At 43.3% G+C, this 16,508-nt stretch overlaps 1 protein-coding gene across 6 annotated transcripts; it reads left to right on the forward strand.

Annotated features, from left to right (window-relative positions):
- The first annotated feature begins 114 nt into the window (after positions 1-114).
- On the forward strand, positions 115-16,451 carry LOC137137316 (polyhomeotic-like protein 1). Of its 6 annotated transcripts, none has more exons than XM_067523820.1 (15): positions 115-737; positions 2,635-2,759; positions 4,755-4,871; positions 5,987-6,058; positions 6,344-6,472; positions 6,557-6,721; positions 6,837-6,918; positions 7,724-8,709; positions 8,806-8,941; positions 9,052-9,233; positions 9,742-9,832; positions 10,367-10,454; positions 12,437-12,644; positions 13,377-13,584; positions 13,884-16,451. In XM_067523820.1, exons 2-15 carry the CDS (start codon positions 2,640-2,642, stop codon positions 14,033-14,035), a joined length of 2,736 nt encoding a protein of 911 aa, XP_067379921.1. In that variant the 5' UTR covers positions 115-737; positions 2,635-2,639; the 3' UTR covers positions 14,036-16,451. The 6 variants fall into 6 exon arrangements, with proteins under 6 accessions (XP_067379921.1, XP_067379593.1, XP_067379756.1 ...); XM_067523492.1 differs by having other exon boundaries at positions 115-645; XM_067523655.1 differs by having other exon boundaries at positions 115-645; positions 12,455-12,644.
- The last annotated feature ends 57 nt before the right edge of the window (positions 16,452-16,508 follow it).

Here is a 16,508-nt window from a genome sequence, read left to right on the forward strand (position 1 = left end):
ACCAAACAAACAAGTTACCTGCTTTTACTGACTCAAATATTCTGTTTTAGCCTGATACTTTACTCTTTTTTTGTTCCTCCCTCTGTAATTAAAGAATCACACTTGCTGCTGGAGTCCAACGACTAAACCATAAAAGCAAAATTCTGTGGAGGTGAAATTGACATTTTGGAGGAATTAATCACTCCCAAACCCACTAAACACACAAATACATCAATCTGCACATACATTCCTGCATTTTAATTCTCAAAACAATTTCTACTTGTCAATAATACTGTAAACATGCAGAGTAGAAGTGCACTGCCCTGTGAAGTGTACTTAAGTTAACATAAGTAAACATGAAGGTATTTCTGTTGCATATTTCAAGGGCGCGTGCAGAAGTGGAACAATCTGAACATTGAGATGACGATGGGGGGGTCAGAGGTCCCCCCAGCACGGCAGGCCAGCACTTCCGTCATCCTGTCGCGCCGGAAAAGGCAGAGCAGGAGAAAAAAGGAGGCGTTGCCCTCCAACAACACATCAGCTGCAAATTTATGCAAAACTGTAAAAATCCCTGCTGCTGCCGCTGTTGCTGCTGCTGCTGCTGCTGCTGCAGCAGTTGCATCCGTCCTGCAAAAAGAAAGACAACGGCAACAGCAAAACACCACGGTGAGAAAGAAAAGGAGCTGTTGAGAAGCTCCGAGAGGTTTTTCCAGGTGGCAGCCGGTGCAGGAGGAGGTTGAAGACCCGGCCCGGTAACGGTAAGGAGGCACCGAGAGCCCCGTCAACGAGGTAGACAACAGCAGCGGCTAGCGGGAGGCTAGGAGGTGGATCCGGTGGGAACTGGTCTGAAATACGGAGGGTGGGGGGGGGGTGGGGGGGATTGATGTCAGGCATTGATGCAGCTGAGGAGGCAGGGATTTTAGGTTGTGGAGGCTGAAGCTGCAGCAGACTGGTTCGTGCTGGGACAGGATGCTGTGTGTGTGTGTGTGTGTGTGTGTGTGTGTGTGTGTGTGTGTGTGTGTGTGTGTGTGTGAGAGAAAGGGGGACACTGATGATCCTACAGGGATGAAAGGGTGACAAATCCATACAAGCTTAGGTGCAGAAGATCTTTAACTATACAGATTAACTGTGTGTGTGTGTCAGCAACTGTGGAAACAAAGCACACACAGATGTAGGAGAATAGAGTTGAGGAGATAAGTGCAAGATTTCGAGTGAGTTTTGATTTGGGGGAAAGCAAACAGGAAAAAGTGGCAGCGAGTCCTATTTGCACAGCTGAGGAGAAGGTTTCAAAGTCACCACTAATTTTAAATTAAAATGTAAAGATTCGTCTTATTATTTGCAGGAACGTGTGTGTGTGTGTGTGTGTGTCTGTGTGCAGCTCAACAGGACAGCGATGCATTATGTTTTATTTCAGCATAAATGTCTGAAAATGAATGTGTAAAAACTACACACTAGGTGAAGGATTTCACAGCGATGCAATTTGTATGAAAGCAGCGACTCCAGTGGACCAAACTTTGTGTTTCGCAGCTGCTTTGGCAGCTTCAGTTTGTTTTCTGGATTTACCCACAATTATTTGACACAAGCACAGCATTGATTCTGATGATTACAAAAATGACTCCAGATCTGCTAAACATCGCAAACCGTTCTCCCTTTTTTTAAAAAATTTTATATAAAACATCTTTACTTGCAGTAGGACTTGGCTCCTGACTCAAGAAACAGGCTCATGTTGAAAAAAGAAATATGGAGAAACCTTGTTAATCTCCAACCGGGCTCCTGTTTGTGATTGAAATGTGGTTTGGTCGCAGAATAACAAAAATTCCTCCCCACCTGAACTTTCACCATCACTACCTCAGATTATGTCCGTGAGTTTAAATTGTGTTTTTTTTTTATATGGACTTTAGTTTGGAACATTTTTTGTGTGTGTGTTTATTAGAGACAAACGAGAACAAGGTTAATGAATCTAAATGACTTTTTGGACATAAGTCAGGTGGATCTGTAGCTTCAAACCCCCCAAAAGCAACGCAGTGAAATGGTTAATTAAATATATTTGAGAAGTTCCCTGTAGTGGATTTCATCTGCGTTTTGTGTGAATTATTACACAGAAATGTTCCAAAATTAATGTTTATGGAAAAGTCAAGCTTTCCATCGTTTAACTCATTTAACAAATAACTGCGTCTGATCATCGGTAAATGTAATAATTGATGTTATTTTGCTAAAAGAATCATTGTTTTGTTTAGTTTAGTTGAATTCATCATCTCTTATAAAGCCTTGAACGAGTGCAGTGGACGCCCTTGAATTGAGTAAAGTGTCCCCGGAGTTTCAGTACTTTGTGTTTTAGCCTTAGAGCGTCTCCTCTGTTGTCACCTCTCGCCAAAAAATGGTCATATACATAAAAATGAAACCAACAGAGGAAACATCAGTTATGTCAGTGTTAAATTATTCATATCTGGAGCATATCAATGAGTTCCAACGTCAGCCACTCAGTGATATATTGACCCTCGTGGAGTCCAGACAGTGTGAGGGACGGCGTTTGTCAGGAAGAGTGATGGGTGGTTTACCAGCAGGTCGGGGAAAAAGTGGAGAGTGTGGAGTTTGTTTGTTTGTTTGTTTGTTTGTTTGACTGATGACCGATGCACGGCTGCTCTGTGTCCCCAGCCGCCATGGAGGATGGGGAGCAGAACCAGCAGGGGGCCTCGGCCAATGGCAGCGCTGCATCGGGGACGAGCTCCCGCCCTTCTCCGATGAATTCCATGTCTCTGTATGAACGACAGGCGGTGCAGGTAGGTGTGTGTGTGTGTGTGTGTGTGTGTGTGTGTTAAAATTCCTGTACACACTCACTTGTGTGGCCGTTTGTGTCCTTGTTTTCCCAAGTCCAGGTCAGGGCGAGGTTATGGTTAGTCGAGTACTGGTTATGGTTTAAGTTGGGAAAAGACTCCAAAAATGAATGTAAGCCAATGTCAAAATGCTCCTGAAAAAAATGACTAATGTGGCTTCAAACCCTTTGAGTTGTGGCTGAATTCAAACGTCTCCTGCTGGATTAGTTTTTTTCTTTATTAGCTGAAGTGAGTAGATTATTATTGTTATTATTATTATTTGGATTAGGTAGCAAATTAATCAACAACAATTTCAATAATAATTCAGGTGTTTAAGTAAATTAATCAAAAAACACAGAAATTTAAAACACTAATTCTCGCTGTTCACTTTTTTTCTTTGTGTGTGTGACATCTTTTAATAACTTAATATCTTTGTCTTTGAACAAAACCCTACATTTGAGGACACTTTACAGACCCAACTGTTCACTGATTAATTGAGAACATATTAGCTTAGCAAATTAGCTTTTTGCTACACGCCCTAAATACATGGCATCGGTTGCTTAGTTTCAACAATGTTTAGTTGTATTGTTCCTGAAAATAAAAAATAAAAGATTATTATTAGTTGCAGCTCTAATCCAAAAGCGTCTCTTGAATTCAATAATCACAAAAACTATTTAAAATCCAAGAAGTAATTGCAGTCACAAAATAATCCAGTCAGTACTTTAAATCTTTTTTTGTTTGTTTTTTTAGTTTCTGTGCTCAGTCGATGTGCTGCAGTAACAAAAGTGGTATTAAATGAACAGTGCATTAGCATTTCTGTCAATTTTTGCATTTTTCTGCAAGTTTCTAAAAATCAAACCTGATTTTTAGTTTTATTTATTTATTTTTCCTTTTTTTTTTTAACCAGCTCTTTTGCAAACCACCAAAGAAGAAGCTGCAGCTGTTCTTGCTGCTGTTTGCTCCGAGTGCAGTAAAATCCATCATCTCTGTGTTATATGGACTTGATAAGATAATACAGAGCTTTAAGGTTAAACTGGAGTCTGATCCTCAGTGTGAAGGGGAGGATCCTGCTATTGCACAGTTGGGACTTGAGTGGGCAGTTTCAGAATGCTAGGATCGTGTCCGTGATCCCTAATGAAGTCAGTCTTTTTTCAAACATGGCTGCAGGTTGCTTATCCAGGTGGGAGATTAAAATTTTAAAAATAACTTGAAAAAAACAGGTGGGAGCTGAAATCTTTAAATCTACTTCCAAAACAAATTTTATTCCAGCCTTGTACGTGGTAGCAAAAAGTATGGCTAATGTAGCTTTAGGTGATTAACCATGATAGTTTCTTCAATGGAAAACATAACAGATGTGCTGTGAAGCCTTTTCCACTCACTTCTGCTCTTTTCTCCAGAGTTTTTACAGCAAAACAGAACGTGTTGCCCGTTTGTGTGCGCGAGTACGAGCACGCTGCACTCGCTTCTCTGCATATTTTGATTTATTCCGTAAGCCGATTGGACAGAAGCTGACGACGAGTGGCTGAATCAGGGAGGTGGAGAAAGACGCTAAGACTCGTGGGCGTGATTGAGTCGCTGTGTAATTTTCTCGTGCCTCTGTCGCCCTGCACAGCCATCTGTCTTTGTCACCCTGCACACTCTAATCAAATCCCACCGTGCTCGCGTTCAACATACGACTTATTACTGTACGAGCCTCAGCTCATGCATCAGCCTGGTGGCAGGGGGTTTCTACAGGACCCCCCCCCCCCCCAACTTGTGTTCAATTTCTCATTTTTACTTCTTTCTTTCCCGCCTCCGTGCTTCTTCTTCTCCATCTTCCCCCAACTCTTTCATCGTCTTTTAGGACGTCCTCCTTGCTCTCTCGTCTCTTATTTATGTCCCCCTTTCTTCTTTGTCCCAGTTTCTTTCCTGTCCAATCCTTTTTACTGCCCTTTCATTTCTCTCCTCTCTTCCTCCCTCCAGGCCCTGCAGGCGTTGCAGAGGCAGCCTAACGCAGCTCAATACTTCCAGCAGCTGATGCTGCAGCAGCAGATCAGCAATGCCCAGCTGCAGAACCTGGCTGCTGTACAACAGGTAAAGGTGTGTATACATAGGTTGTTACTAATTTCACGGTATCTTACAGCTTGGCAGCAGTGCAGAGATGTTACTTTCTTACCATTCAGAGAAGGTCAAATATTCCTGCTCTGTTGACAGGTTCTTTCTGCAAACCTTTGTCTGGAGACAGACACGGACAAAGGAGTGCGCTGTGTTTCACACTGTAACTGGGGATATGGAGACAGCCATGTTACACACAAATGCTAACTGCAAAACATGATTGCAACTGTGGAGCTTAACAAGAAGAAGAGCTTGTTTGCTGTGTTTGACTGATGAAAAATAAAACCGTACGTGTAAGTGCTTCATGTAAAAACGCTGTAATAAATGTTACATACCTTCGATATATGCATCTGACCCTAGTGAACTGGGGAAATGCCCAAATTTAAAATCACTGATCAAAGCATTTTTATAGTCTAAAACTGAAGGTCTGGGCAGAGCATAGCCTTTTGATTTCATGTCCCATGTTGCCACTAGCTTCATCACTAGCTTTTTTTGTTGTTGTTGTTGTAACGGAGACAGAAAAAACATATTGATCAATCTATCCATTTCCTGCCACGTGTTTGAGTCAAGGCGCAGCGGCAGCAGGTCCCTTTTGGCAGTGATGTTTACAAGCCCCTCCTGCAGGATCCTGAGATGTTCCCAGGCCAAAGAAGCGATTCTGAAGTTCTGAACAGACCCATTCCCTTTCGTGTAAATCACATAAAGAATTGGTGGCGAGGGAAGCGAAGATGTGTTGGACTTCCCAGTACTTTGCAACAGTTACTCTGAGGGAGTGTTGCAAGCTTTATTTAAACCCACCAAAGAACCCTACGTAGACTGGATGGGCAGACTCCTCCATGACCCCTCTGCCAGCCTTCCATGGGGGTCCACTGTATATGGCCCGGACGGAGTCCGCATTGCCGCTCTCAGGCGTGGCTGAGCAGCGTGATACATCGACATCTGCAGCCAAACATTAAAGTTAGAAAAACAACTACAACATTAGAAGAACCAAATAAAACACCAAAGGACGCTCTGCTCTAAAGTTTGAAAAACAACACTAGTGAAAGATGTGGAAACCGTGGTTGTAGTAGGTCATTTTTCTGCTCTCCTCTTCCTTCCAGGCTACTCTGGCTGCCAGTCGTCAGTCAAGTCCTTCCAGCAGCAGCTCGTCTCAGACCACCAGCACCACAGCTGTATGTGCTGTTTCTTATCTTTGGATTTACTGCATCTAAACCCAAATTGCTGCTCTGTGTTGCTGCGCAAACACAAACAGAACTTTGCTGAGTCAAAGACTTGCATCACACATAATAATGGGTTTAGCTGACATACATGCTTCCAATTGCAGAAGCAATGGTTCTCTCTGCTACTGACAATACAACAAACTTGCTCTGCTTTTCACAGAATAACCAGAATCATGTGTAAATGTTTTAGCCAAATCATCTTAAACTGCTCCATTAATTCCACACTTTGTTCTTCAGGCCAGTGTAACATCTGGAGCAGGGTCGTCAACCAGCAGTCGGCCCATGGGTGCTCCAGCAACATCCACAATCAGTCAATCGGTTCTGCTGAGCGGGACGGCAGGGGGGCAGGGACAAATGTACTTGAGGGTGAGTTTCATCTTGTCCCCTGTGACGATCCTACTCATGGGCAGTATCAGCTTAGTGTCTGATGGTAGTCCTGTCCTCCTGCAGGTCAACCGCTCCCTGAGGGCCCCCATTTCCTCCCAGCTCATCTTCATGCCTGGCAGCACAACGACTGCTGCCGTGGCAACCGTCACCCAGCAGCCACAGGCTCAGCAACCGCAACAAGAAGTGACACCGACTTCCTCTGCCAGCAGCCAGTCAGATAATGACCAGGTCTGTGGAACCAAAGTCTTGAATGACTGCAAGCAAAGAACTAACACTGATTTAGTTCCTGGGGACAATGGATTGCTGGTTTCACGCAGAATTCCCTGTGTGGCCCTGTCTGTAGGTGCAGAATCTAGCCCTCCGAGGGGTGTCCAGTCCCAAAGCTGTGGGTGTTAAGACTGAAGGCCAGGAGAGGAGTGACTCAGGTATGTAATATAAAACCAGACCTGCTCCATTTCACACCTCCCAGCATCTAATTAGCTGTGTGTGAATGTGTGTGTGAAAACAATTGAAAAACGAATGATGGATGAGGAGACGCTGTGGTGCATGTGAGGATGTTATTGCTCATTTTATTCAGAGCTAACAGCTAATTTTTAAGTGATCTGTAGCAAAATGTTGTTGTCCCAACTGGCTTTCATGTGTGTCGTCAGAGACGCAAGAGTCAAAGTGTGAAAGGCCATGAAGCTGAGAAGACGCCATAAAGAGGGACTTTGAAGAACTGATAGATAAATACCTTATTCATCCCAATGGGAAACTGTGTGTTTGTGTGTTTTGATCTGGAGTCATTGCAGTTTGACGGAAATTACCCCCTTTACTCCCGTTTCAAACTATCATTCTTCCATGTCCAGGAAGTGAACATTGCTGTTTGTGAAGCGGTTGTTTCGGTTCCAAACTTCATTCCTGGCTGCGTTGGACTGCATATCCTGCATCACTCTGCTTATGTCTGTCTGCTTGTTTTGTCAACAGCAGTGGAGAGGAAACTTCTTTTGTGGTCTGAGGTTTTGGTCTTGATGGAGCGCAGCCTCTTGGCAGTGAGGAAATTGTCATAAATGTTGTGTCTTGGTTCTGAATCTCTTTTTACCTCAAACAGAACTTCAAGGACAGTGAATGTTGACTTGCGTTGCCAGGTGTCCATAAACAGATGACTTCTGCTGAGTGTATAAATGTGTAATATATGCTGGTGTGAGCCTGTTGTAGGACTTGATGTGTGTGTTTTGTCTTTTTTCCCAGCTGCCTACTCTCTGGTCCAGCCCCCCCATCAATCAAACCCCCAGTCTCCCACTAAACCCAGCCAGCCTCAGCCGCAGCCCCCACACATCAAAATCCCCACCTACCCTCAGCCGACCAACCTCAAAGCCCACCCCTCTTCCTCCTCTGGTGCTTCCTCTTCCTCCTCATCCTCTACCTCCTCCATCCCGCTCTCTCAGCTCCTGCTTCATGGAACCCGGACCCTCACCACGGGAACCACGGCTCCCACAGCAGCCCACACCCTGGTGCTTACGTCCAACGCGGCATCTCAACCTCACGGGTACCCGGTTGGAACGGCGACCATCAAACCTGCGGTCAACGCTCAGACTCTGGTGGTGCAACCTCTGCAGAAGACCTCTCTCAGTGGGGAGAAGTCAGGCCACGGCAACGGACCCATCCCCATCCAGCCTAAAACTCTGCAGGGGCTCCGGCTGCCCCTTCAGTTGCCTTCTAGGAACCCTCCCCCGATCCTGCCCGCTCCTCCACCTACCACCAGCTCCAACCAGCCCCCCCAGCCGCCACACATCCCAGTACAGATCGTGGGAGCCCGGCAGAGCACGCTGGGAAATGCGCAGGCGCTGGCCCTGGCGAGGGGTAGCTGTAGCCAGGACGGAGCCGCTGTCCTCAGCAACTCGTCCAGCCTGCTCACCATGGTTGCATCCATCGCCTCCAGAGAGGGCGGGGTCGTGGGCCGGGGGGTGGGTCTGAAAACGCTTCAGTCACCCCAAGAGGCTCCTCCGGCGGCTCAAGTCTCTCAGGTGCATCCACAGGCCAATCAGAGCTCTGGACGAAGTCAGAACGGTCACCTTGCTTCCAGCGCAGCCCCCTCTCAGTCCCCCACCATTTCCTCCCCTCCGTCCTCACTGTCTCGCTCCTCCCTCTCCCTTCCCTTGAAGACAGAAGAGCAGAGAGGAGTGTCCGCTGCCATGAGCACCAACGGAGACGCCGCGGGAAGTCAAGCACCACAGGTGAGCTAATCACTGCGAACACGAGGAGATTTTCTCTCCACTTTCAGCCAGTCTGCATATATGCTCGTACTTAGTGTACATTTGTACATTCATCAGGTAAAGCAGGCGACTGGTTCGCTAAAGAGGAAGTCAGAGTCAAATTCAGCCAATGATGAAGATGGCCCCTCCCCCCCACGGATCCAGCCTGTCAGGGACCACACCTCTGCACTGCCACCCAACACAACGGAAGCAGGTAACACCGACATACACACGTTTTAGGGGAAAATAAATCCAGCGAATACCACAAGTAACACACATTTTACTCTCTCGGTTCTCGTCTCCTCTTTTACATCCTCTGTACAGTGTGTGTTGCTCCTCCTCCTCCTCCTCCGGCCTCCTCCTCTCCCTCTCCTGCCCTGTCGGTGTCCCGCGGAGGCTGCAGTCAGGGAGAGAGAGCTCCTCCTCCTCAAGCCGTGGTTAAACCGCACGTCCTCACACATCTCATAGAGGGCTTCGTCATCCAGGAAGGGGCAGAGCCGTTCCCCGTAAGTACCTGGGATTTGTAGTTTCTGATGTCCCGTTCCTGCAGAGGACTTAACGCCTGCAAATTATTAGATCTCACAAGCCCACACTGATGCAACAGTCCCGCCCATAAATCCTCCTCCATGATATGAATGGGCTGGACAGAATAATAGAAACACCCATCTGTGATGCCATACAGCTGCACCCCAAACTACAATTTTTTTTTTTTTTTCATTTTCCAAACCAGAGGTCTTAAACTGTCACACATGCTCAGAATGAACTGAAAATGGGCCACATGCTTACAATTACCACAATGTTGTTTAGCCAGTAGTGAAATCGTATACGTTCTACTAAAGCTGTTGGAGTATCTCACTTCAGTTTGTCTTGAAGTTTCTCTATAAATGTCCATCATCTCTAAAATGGTTCCTTGGGCACAGATGGGGAAAAGGCTCCACAAACTATGTGTGCTGGTTATGTTGCTGCTCTGTTGGTCATGGAGCACTTTTTTTTTTTTCTTCTGCTGATTGACAGGTGTGTGGTCCAGTAAAGGACTCGGCTGGTGAGGATTTAACTAATGACAGTCCAGACACCAACCAGTCGGAGACTGTTACAACCGCAACAGGTAACAGCCACACTGCTATCAAAGTGCAACCGCCGTTCAGGCGTGTTTGAGGCTTGAACATTGCTGTTTGTGCTTCAGTTGTTACCTTCCTGCACAAAGAATTCTCACCTGTAGGACAATAAAGATCAGATCTGAACTAAATTAAGTTATTTTTTCACAAGGACGTGTTAAGTGCAAAGGCATAAACTGTCAACACTAAACAGTGTTAAAGCGTAATCCTTTTATTTTTAAAAATTTTTTTTTTAAATAGTTCAGCTAAATGACCCTTTTCCTTGACCCTGTGTTTGTCTGAGTCGGGCCGCAGGAACTCTCGTAAAAGGTTTTAATTACAACCGTCAAGCTGTGAATTTGTCACTCCTGTGAGGGAGCAACACAGCACACTGAAATATCATTAGTCTGCGCTCAGTGGTGCAGAATTAAGGCCTGTCTGTGAGTGCGTTTAGCGTTTACTCCGTTTATCCTGCCTAACACACTTATTTCTGGTCAAACTGTAATGTCCGTCTGCTCTGTTCTCTTTCTGAACCTTCCCCTCAGTGCTGAAGTGTGAGTACTGTAAAAACTTTGCTCCTGCCAGCCAGTTCAGAGGCACCAAAAGATTCTGCTCCATGTCTTGTGCCAAGAGGTACTACAACATGCATGAGATATATTTACAGTGGAAGCCATCTGAGAAATCACTGCACTGCTGCTGCTGCCTATTCTCTCATTTTGTGAAGCGAGACACCTGTGACACGAAAGCCTTCACAACGCCGGTTAAAGCACATCTTTTGTATATGAAAGAGAAAATAATCCAGAGAGACCAGATTGAATATTAATATAAACAGTAAAACTGTCACTTCAATTCCACAATTTTTAAATTCAACGCAGTTTCATTTTGTATACGTTTGAAATTAGAATCATTGTGGTTCCAACGTTGTTTAAAAACTTTCTCTTCACTCCCTTGCATTTAATTCTCTATAGTATAATTTCTTTTACATCACTGATATTTATTGATTGGACAAATGGAAAAAATCTACTTTTAAATATTGGAATCACTCTTACTAACTCATAAGCGTGAATTATTTTGTGAAGTCGCCTCGTGTCATTGAGCTCTCGAACAAATTCCCAAAATATGACCTCAATGTGAACAATGTTGGAAGTGATGTGTGAACGTTTTTATTTATTTCCATTTCTGCATAAATGTGATCAGGAACCTAATAAAAGTAACAAATTACACTTATTGTGGAAAATTTGGGTGCATCTGTAGCTCAGTTGGTAGAGCAGTCGTCCACGATTCGGTGCAGTGGTTTCACTCTCGGTCCTTCTGGCTACAAGTCGAAGTGTCCTTGAGCAAGACACTGAACTCTCCCAAGTTGTCCCTAGTATCTGCTGCTTGGTTGTAATGCGCTTTGGGTAAAAGCATCTGCTAAATTACTAAATGTAACTGTAAATAAACTCTACGATTATCAATTAGTTTGAAGGAGAAATTAGACTCGGTTAGTTGGTCCTGCTTTATTTAAAAGAGAGAAATCTGTGTCTTCACTATCAAATTCTGACAGCACAGGTTTGTAGAGGATTGGTGAACCAACGTAGATCACACAAAGAGCAAAGTGTGACAGTCTAGAAGAAACCAAGAAAAACTAAGGGTAACATTTAGGAAACTAAACTCTCTTCTAGTGGCTAATGTCACTCTTCAAGTTCAGCACTAACCTACTCAGCTGAACTCCAGGGAGAATTCCACTACTCTCCAAGAAACATTGCTTGGGTTCTGAGTTGTAAATGCAAATCTATCTGAACCGTAGCTCAGGAGAAAGTGGATCATGCCGCGGGACAACAACCGCAAACAGATGAGCTTTTTTTGCAAAGTATGGAGGCAGTAGAAGAGCTTCAATGTCCCGTCCTGTCCTTAATTCTACAGAAATGAAACGGAAGGACCTGAAGCAGACAGTTCATGCAGTAAACCAAAATCTCTGAATTAAAGCTGTTCTGTCATAGGAATTGGATTCAGTTCTCTCCAAGTCGAAGTGCAGGACGGATGGAAATAAAAGACTGCTAAAAACAGGGCATCACATACTTTTGCCACATACAAATAATTTTCCACAATAATTGAGTGCATAAAAGTCACCACCTTGTCTGATCACATTTCAGGTCATATTCATGGACAAATTGAAATAATTCCAAAGGGTTCATAAACGTTCAAACGTCGCAGCACCACTGTGTGTAACTTCTCAGGTGGCTCAAGCTGGAGTTAACACAGCATGTCTGTTTCATTTTTATATTTGAATCGTGTGATGGTACCACTTTTTCTACTTTTCTTTAAAAAAAAAAAAGGCATGTCGACTTCTGTTTGTTGTCATGTTGAAGAAAGTCTGAATAGTTTGGATTTACTTTAAAATGTACATCGTATTTATCATGTTTCACTGTATAAACAATGCTTTGTCTGCATTGTTTGAAGCTATATGCTGCCAGCATATGATTATACATTTAATGCTTCTGCTTTGCCTTTGTCCCTTTGCCCACTACTTGAGTATTGATGATATACTGCGTGTGGTGCAAAGAGATAACAACTGTATGTGTTGCTCATCTTGGCTTCAGTACCGTATATGTCACTCTTTGTCTACGATACAGTATGTATTGGTTCCCCAGGTACAACGTCAGCTTCAGGCAGCACTTCTGCACGCGACAGGTTCCAAGTCAAGGTCAGGATCGCACTGCGGATCAAGGTCACCTCTCCAACTCGGACGAGGAGGGAGGCGTCGCCAGGCGGAGAGTTCCCCGCAGGACCAGCTCCGAAATAGCCAGTGCCAAGATTGCAGGGAGACCCATACCTGTCAAGGTTATTTACTTTTTTTTTTTTCTTTGTTCCTGTAACCAATTACACTGTGTATTTAAAATCGTGTTACACAAAGTTTAACACAGAGAGTTGGTAGTTTGCTCTCAGGTTACAAATTTTATAAAATTTAGAAAACTGTCAGAATTATGATTAAATTCCAGTAGGTCACTTGTCACTGCACAACAGAGAGAAATTTAAGGTGGACAAAATTGGCCAACCTATGTTCATTTTGGAACTTAAGAGCAGGTTCGTATTTTTCGTTGCTACACATGAATTGGAATAAGCTCATGAGTTCTATAAAGGGCGGGTTCACATTTTTTTTAAAGTTTGTCTTGAAACAACATTTATAGAGAAGCTTGTTCACAAATCCAGCAAAGAGTCCAAAGTAGTGTAGAACAGAATTTAATACAAAAGCCAAAGAGAAATGACTCGGATACTTTATTTAGAGGTGGAAGTTTCCATAAATACATTTCTGTCATTGACATGAAGCCTGCTGCCCTCTGGTGGCTGTGAGGAGGAACTGTAGGATTGTTCATTTGTCTCTGCTGTGGCCCAACTGTTCTGGCATCTGTGTTTTGGTTAAATACCATAAGTTGTCATTTAGTGCACTTTTGTCTTTATTCATGCACGTGCTCACCAACAGCCTGGGATCCAGGCTAAGCACGGGCTTCCACTGACGGAGGCTTATTCTTTTAAACCTTTGCTCACAGCTTCCTCTGCCTCTCCTCCCCACAGTGCCATTCAGAGTCGAGCCATTCAGACGAGGAGTCCAGCGGAGAAGAGGATGAGGACGACCCCATGTCCCTCTCGCCCGCCTCCTCGGCGTCGTGCCACCAGCCACCACCTCCACTCCCGTTGGAGGGTTCTGCACCCAGCTGCCTTCCTCCCAGCCCCTCCCAGTGGAGTGTGGAGGATGTGTCACAGTTTATTTCCTCACTGCAAGGTTAGACAAACTTTAGTGCAGAGGTGGAAAAATACTGGCTCCGTCTGTTCGGATTTCGTGTAGGATGTCATTACAAACAAATTATTATTAATGAATTGTTAATGTTTTGATGAGTCTTTAGCGAGATTACTTAATATTTAGTTATAGTTATGTGAATATTTCTGCAGAAATGCTAAAATTCACTGGTTTTAGCATCTGAAATATACAGACTTCCTTTCTTTTTGTCTTCTGTGATAGGAAAGAGACTAACTTAACCAGCGAGAAATCGGTAATGTGAATAAGCTAAATTTGTCTTGCAGGGTGTGAGGACCTTGCAACCCAGTTCCTGTCGCAGGAGATTGATGGACAGGCCCTTCTGCTGCTGAAGGAGGAGCATCTCATGTCCACCATGAACATCAAACTGGGTCCTGCGCTCAAGATCTGCGCCCACATTAACAACCTGAGAGACTGATGTCCACGTGTTTAAAGTCAAGCCCTGGGCATTTCCCACAAAGCCCTGTTCTCCTCACAGCTCAGACGTGGGACTGAGAAGTCCTACAGGTTGAATGTCTGAGGTACTCTCCATTTTTAAAAAGCAAAGCCAAGGCTCTGAAGCTCAAACCGGGGCTTCAGCACCTCAACCTGTTGTTGCCGTGTCCACTCTTGTGTGTGTCCACCACATTTTCAGTGGTAACATTTGCATAGGGGTACAGTTCATGTCTTGTGTGTGAGCTGCAAAAACACTGCAGATTACCATTTGTACTGGGGCATATAGATGTACTGTACGTCTCCAAAGTCAGTCAGTCAGAAGTTCTTTTTACCAAGTGGCTTCATTTTTTCATTTATTATGCACAAATTCAAACTTGTGTCTTTCTTGAAACATTATAAACAAATGTCTTGAATGTCTTATCAATGCAGAGCTCAGTTGTATTGTGTAATGAGCAATTTTACAGCACTTGCATAGGATTCCCGCTTTTTAGGTGATGTACTATTTGTTCTTTTCAGTGACTTTGACCTGGGTCTTGCCAATCCTATGACTGTTTTTGTTTCAGCAAAGTCCACCTAACAACCTAAAGGAAAGAAGTAACTTGACAGTAATTTGAACTGTTGTTTCAGTCATTGTATCATATTGTAGAGGAAAAGTCTTAAAGACACACTCTTGATCTTAGCTTCTAGTTAAATTCTGCCGGATTGTTCTTTTTTTTTTTTTTTAAATTTAATGAGATTTCATGTTTCTCATCTAGATTGGCACTTATTGTTTTGTCTGAATTTCAGGCTCTTCACCTTATGGCTCAGACCAGAGTCAATAGAGAAGAGAAACATGCAGGATATAAAAAAACTCTAGTCACAATTTTTAAAAAAATACCGCTGATTTTATTTTTGAAGTACTTTGTGAGGGAAGCGTCGAGATGAGTAATCTCTTTAATATTATATGTGTAACATAATATAGAACTTTTAATGTTATAATGCGTTTGCATGAAGAGGCATCAGCATCTGTGAATTTTGTAATAGGCCTGTTCTGTAACTTACAGGGTAGAGTGTTGGTACAGGGTAGTGGCTGCAGAAATGCTCGACCAGAAACCAAATGAAAGTCCAATTCCTCAAGGTTCACAGAGCAAGCATAAACTGCAAAACCACTGATGTTACATGTGATTTTCTTACATCCTTTAGGTTTGTTTTTCACATACGGAGCAAAAACTGGTGCAAAATGTTGTTTTTTTTTTCCAAAAACACATTTAGCGTTTTCCATCCAGCTTATTCAGCCTTTTTAAGTTTTTACCAGAGGACTTAATTTTGAATCCGTTTCTTATCTTTCCAGTGATTTTAAACGTTTTACCTTTGCTACACCCAGCTGCTCTTGAGCTGAATGAGCGTATGAGTGAAGGGTAATGTCACGGGCTTGATTTTTAAAACGAGTTGGCAGGTAATGTCATGTGTCTTTCAGCTGCTTTCATGTCCATTCAGAAGAATGGGCTGGTAGCCACATGGACCTATATTGATGACAGATAATATCTAAATGAATGAATGTGTGAATGAGAAAAAAAACCTTAAACTATACTGTAATAAGTGTACAATTTGCCTTTTATATTTAAATGCACATTTGTTTGCTGCCTTGTTTAAGCTTTTTACTGTAGGAGTTTTCTCATGTTATCTCTATGTGAACCTTGTGGCCTTTCTCACTAGTCTCTACAATAGGTTTAGATGAGGATTGTCTGTTTTTTAACTGCTTTTCATATCATTCCTTGTTTTATATTAGTGCTTACTTTTTTACAATTGTTATTTCAAGCAATGACATTCGCTGCCTTTCCAAAAAAGCTTGACTGAATAGTAGCTACCTTGATCAAGGGAACTTGCTGTCTTCCTCATAGCTTTGTCACAGATTGTGTAACTACCAGCAGTATTTACCTGTATAGCTAGCTATCTTTGGCTTTGGTGTTAGTGACCGTGGCTATTACAGTATTTTTACTTTTCAAAAGGATGGTAGTCTTTGTTAGCTGTTAGTTTATATCTATAGTCGCCCCAGGATTTTGGAGTCTTACAATCAGCAGGTGCTGCAGCAAATTGTGAAGGAAAAAAAAAAAAAAAAAAGAGCTGTCAAACTGCATTCCAAATGATGTGAGCCAATATTTTTTACCAAAATCACTGCAATTCTGCAGATGTTTTCTGTTACCAAGCAGGCTGTTGTTCACTTTGCTCATGTAATTATTGTTCTCCCCCCCAAAAATAGCACTTTCCTCACAGACGATTCTGCTTTCTTTTATTTAAATGAAGTAGCTACTTCAGAATCAAAATGTGTTTGCTTGCAATAATCAGAAACTGCAAAATCTTGGAGGGACTGAGTTTGATGAGGAGTGGTTACCGATATTATCATGCAAATAAAACAAACAAGGAACTGTTTCTGTAAAATTGTGATGCCTGTGTTTTTCCTTTTTAAATAGCAAAAC

This window comes from Channa argus, chromosome 1 (assembly GCF_033026475.1).
Source record: "Channa argus isolate prfri chromosome 1, Channa argus male v1.0, whole genome shotgun sequence".
NCBI lineage: Eukaryota > Metazoa > Chordata > Actinopteri > Anabantiformes > Channidae > Channa > Channa argus.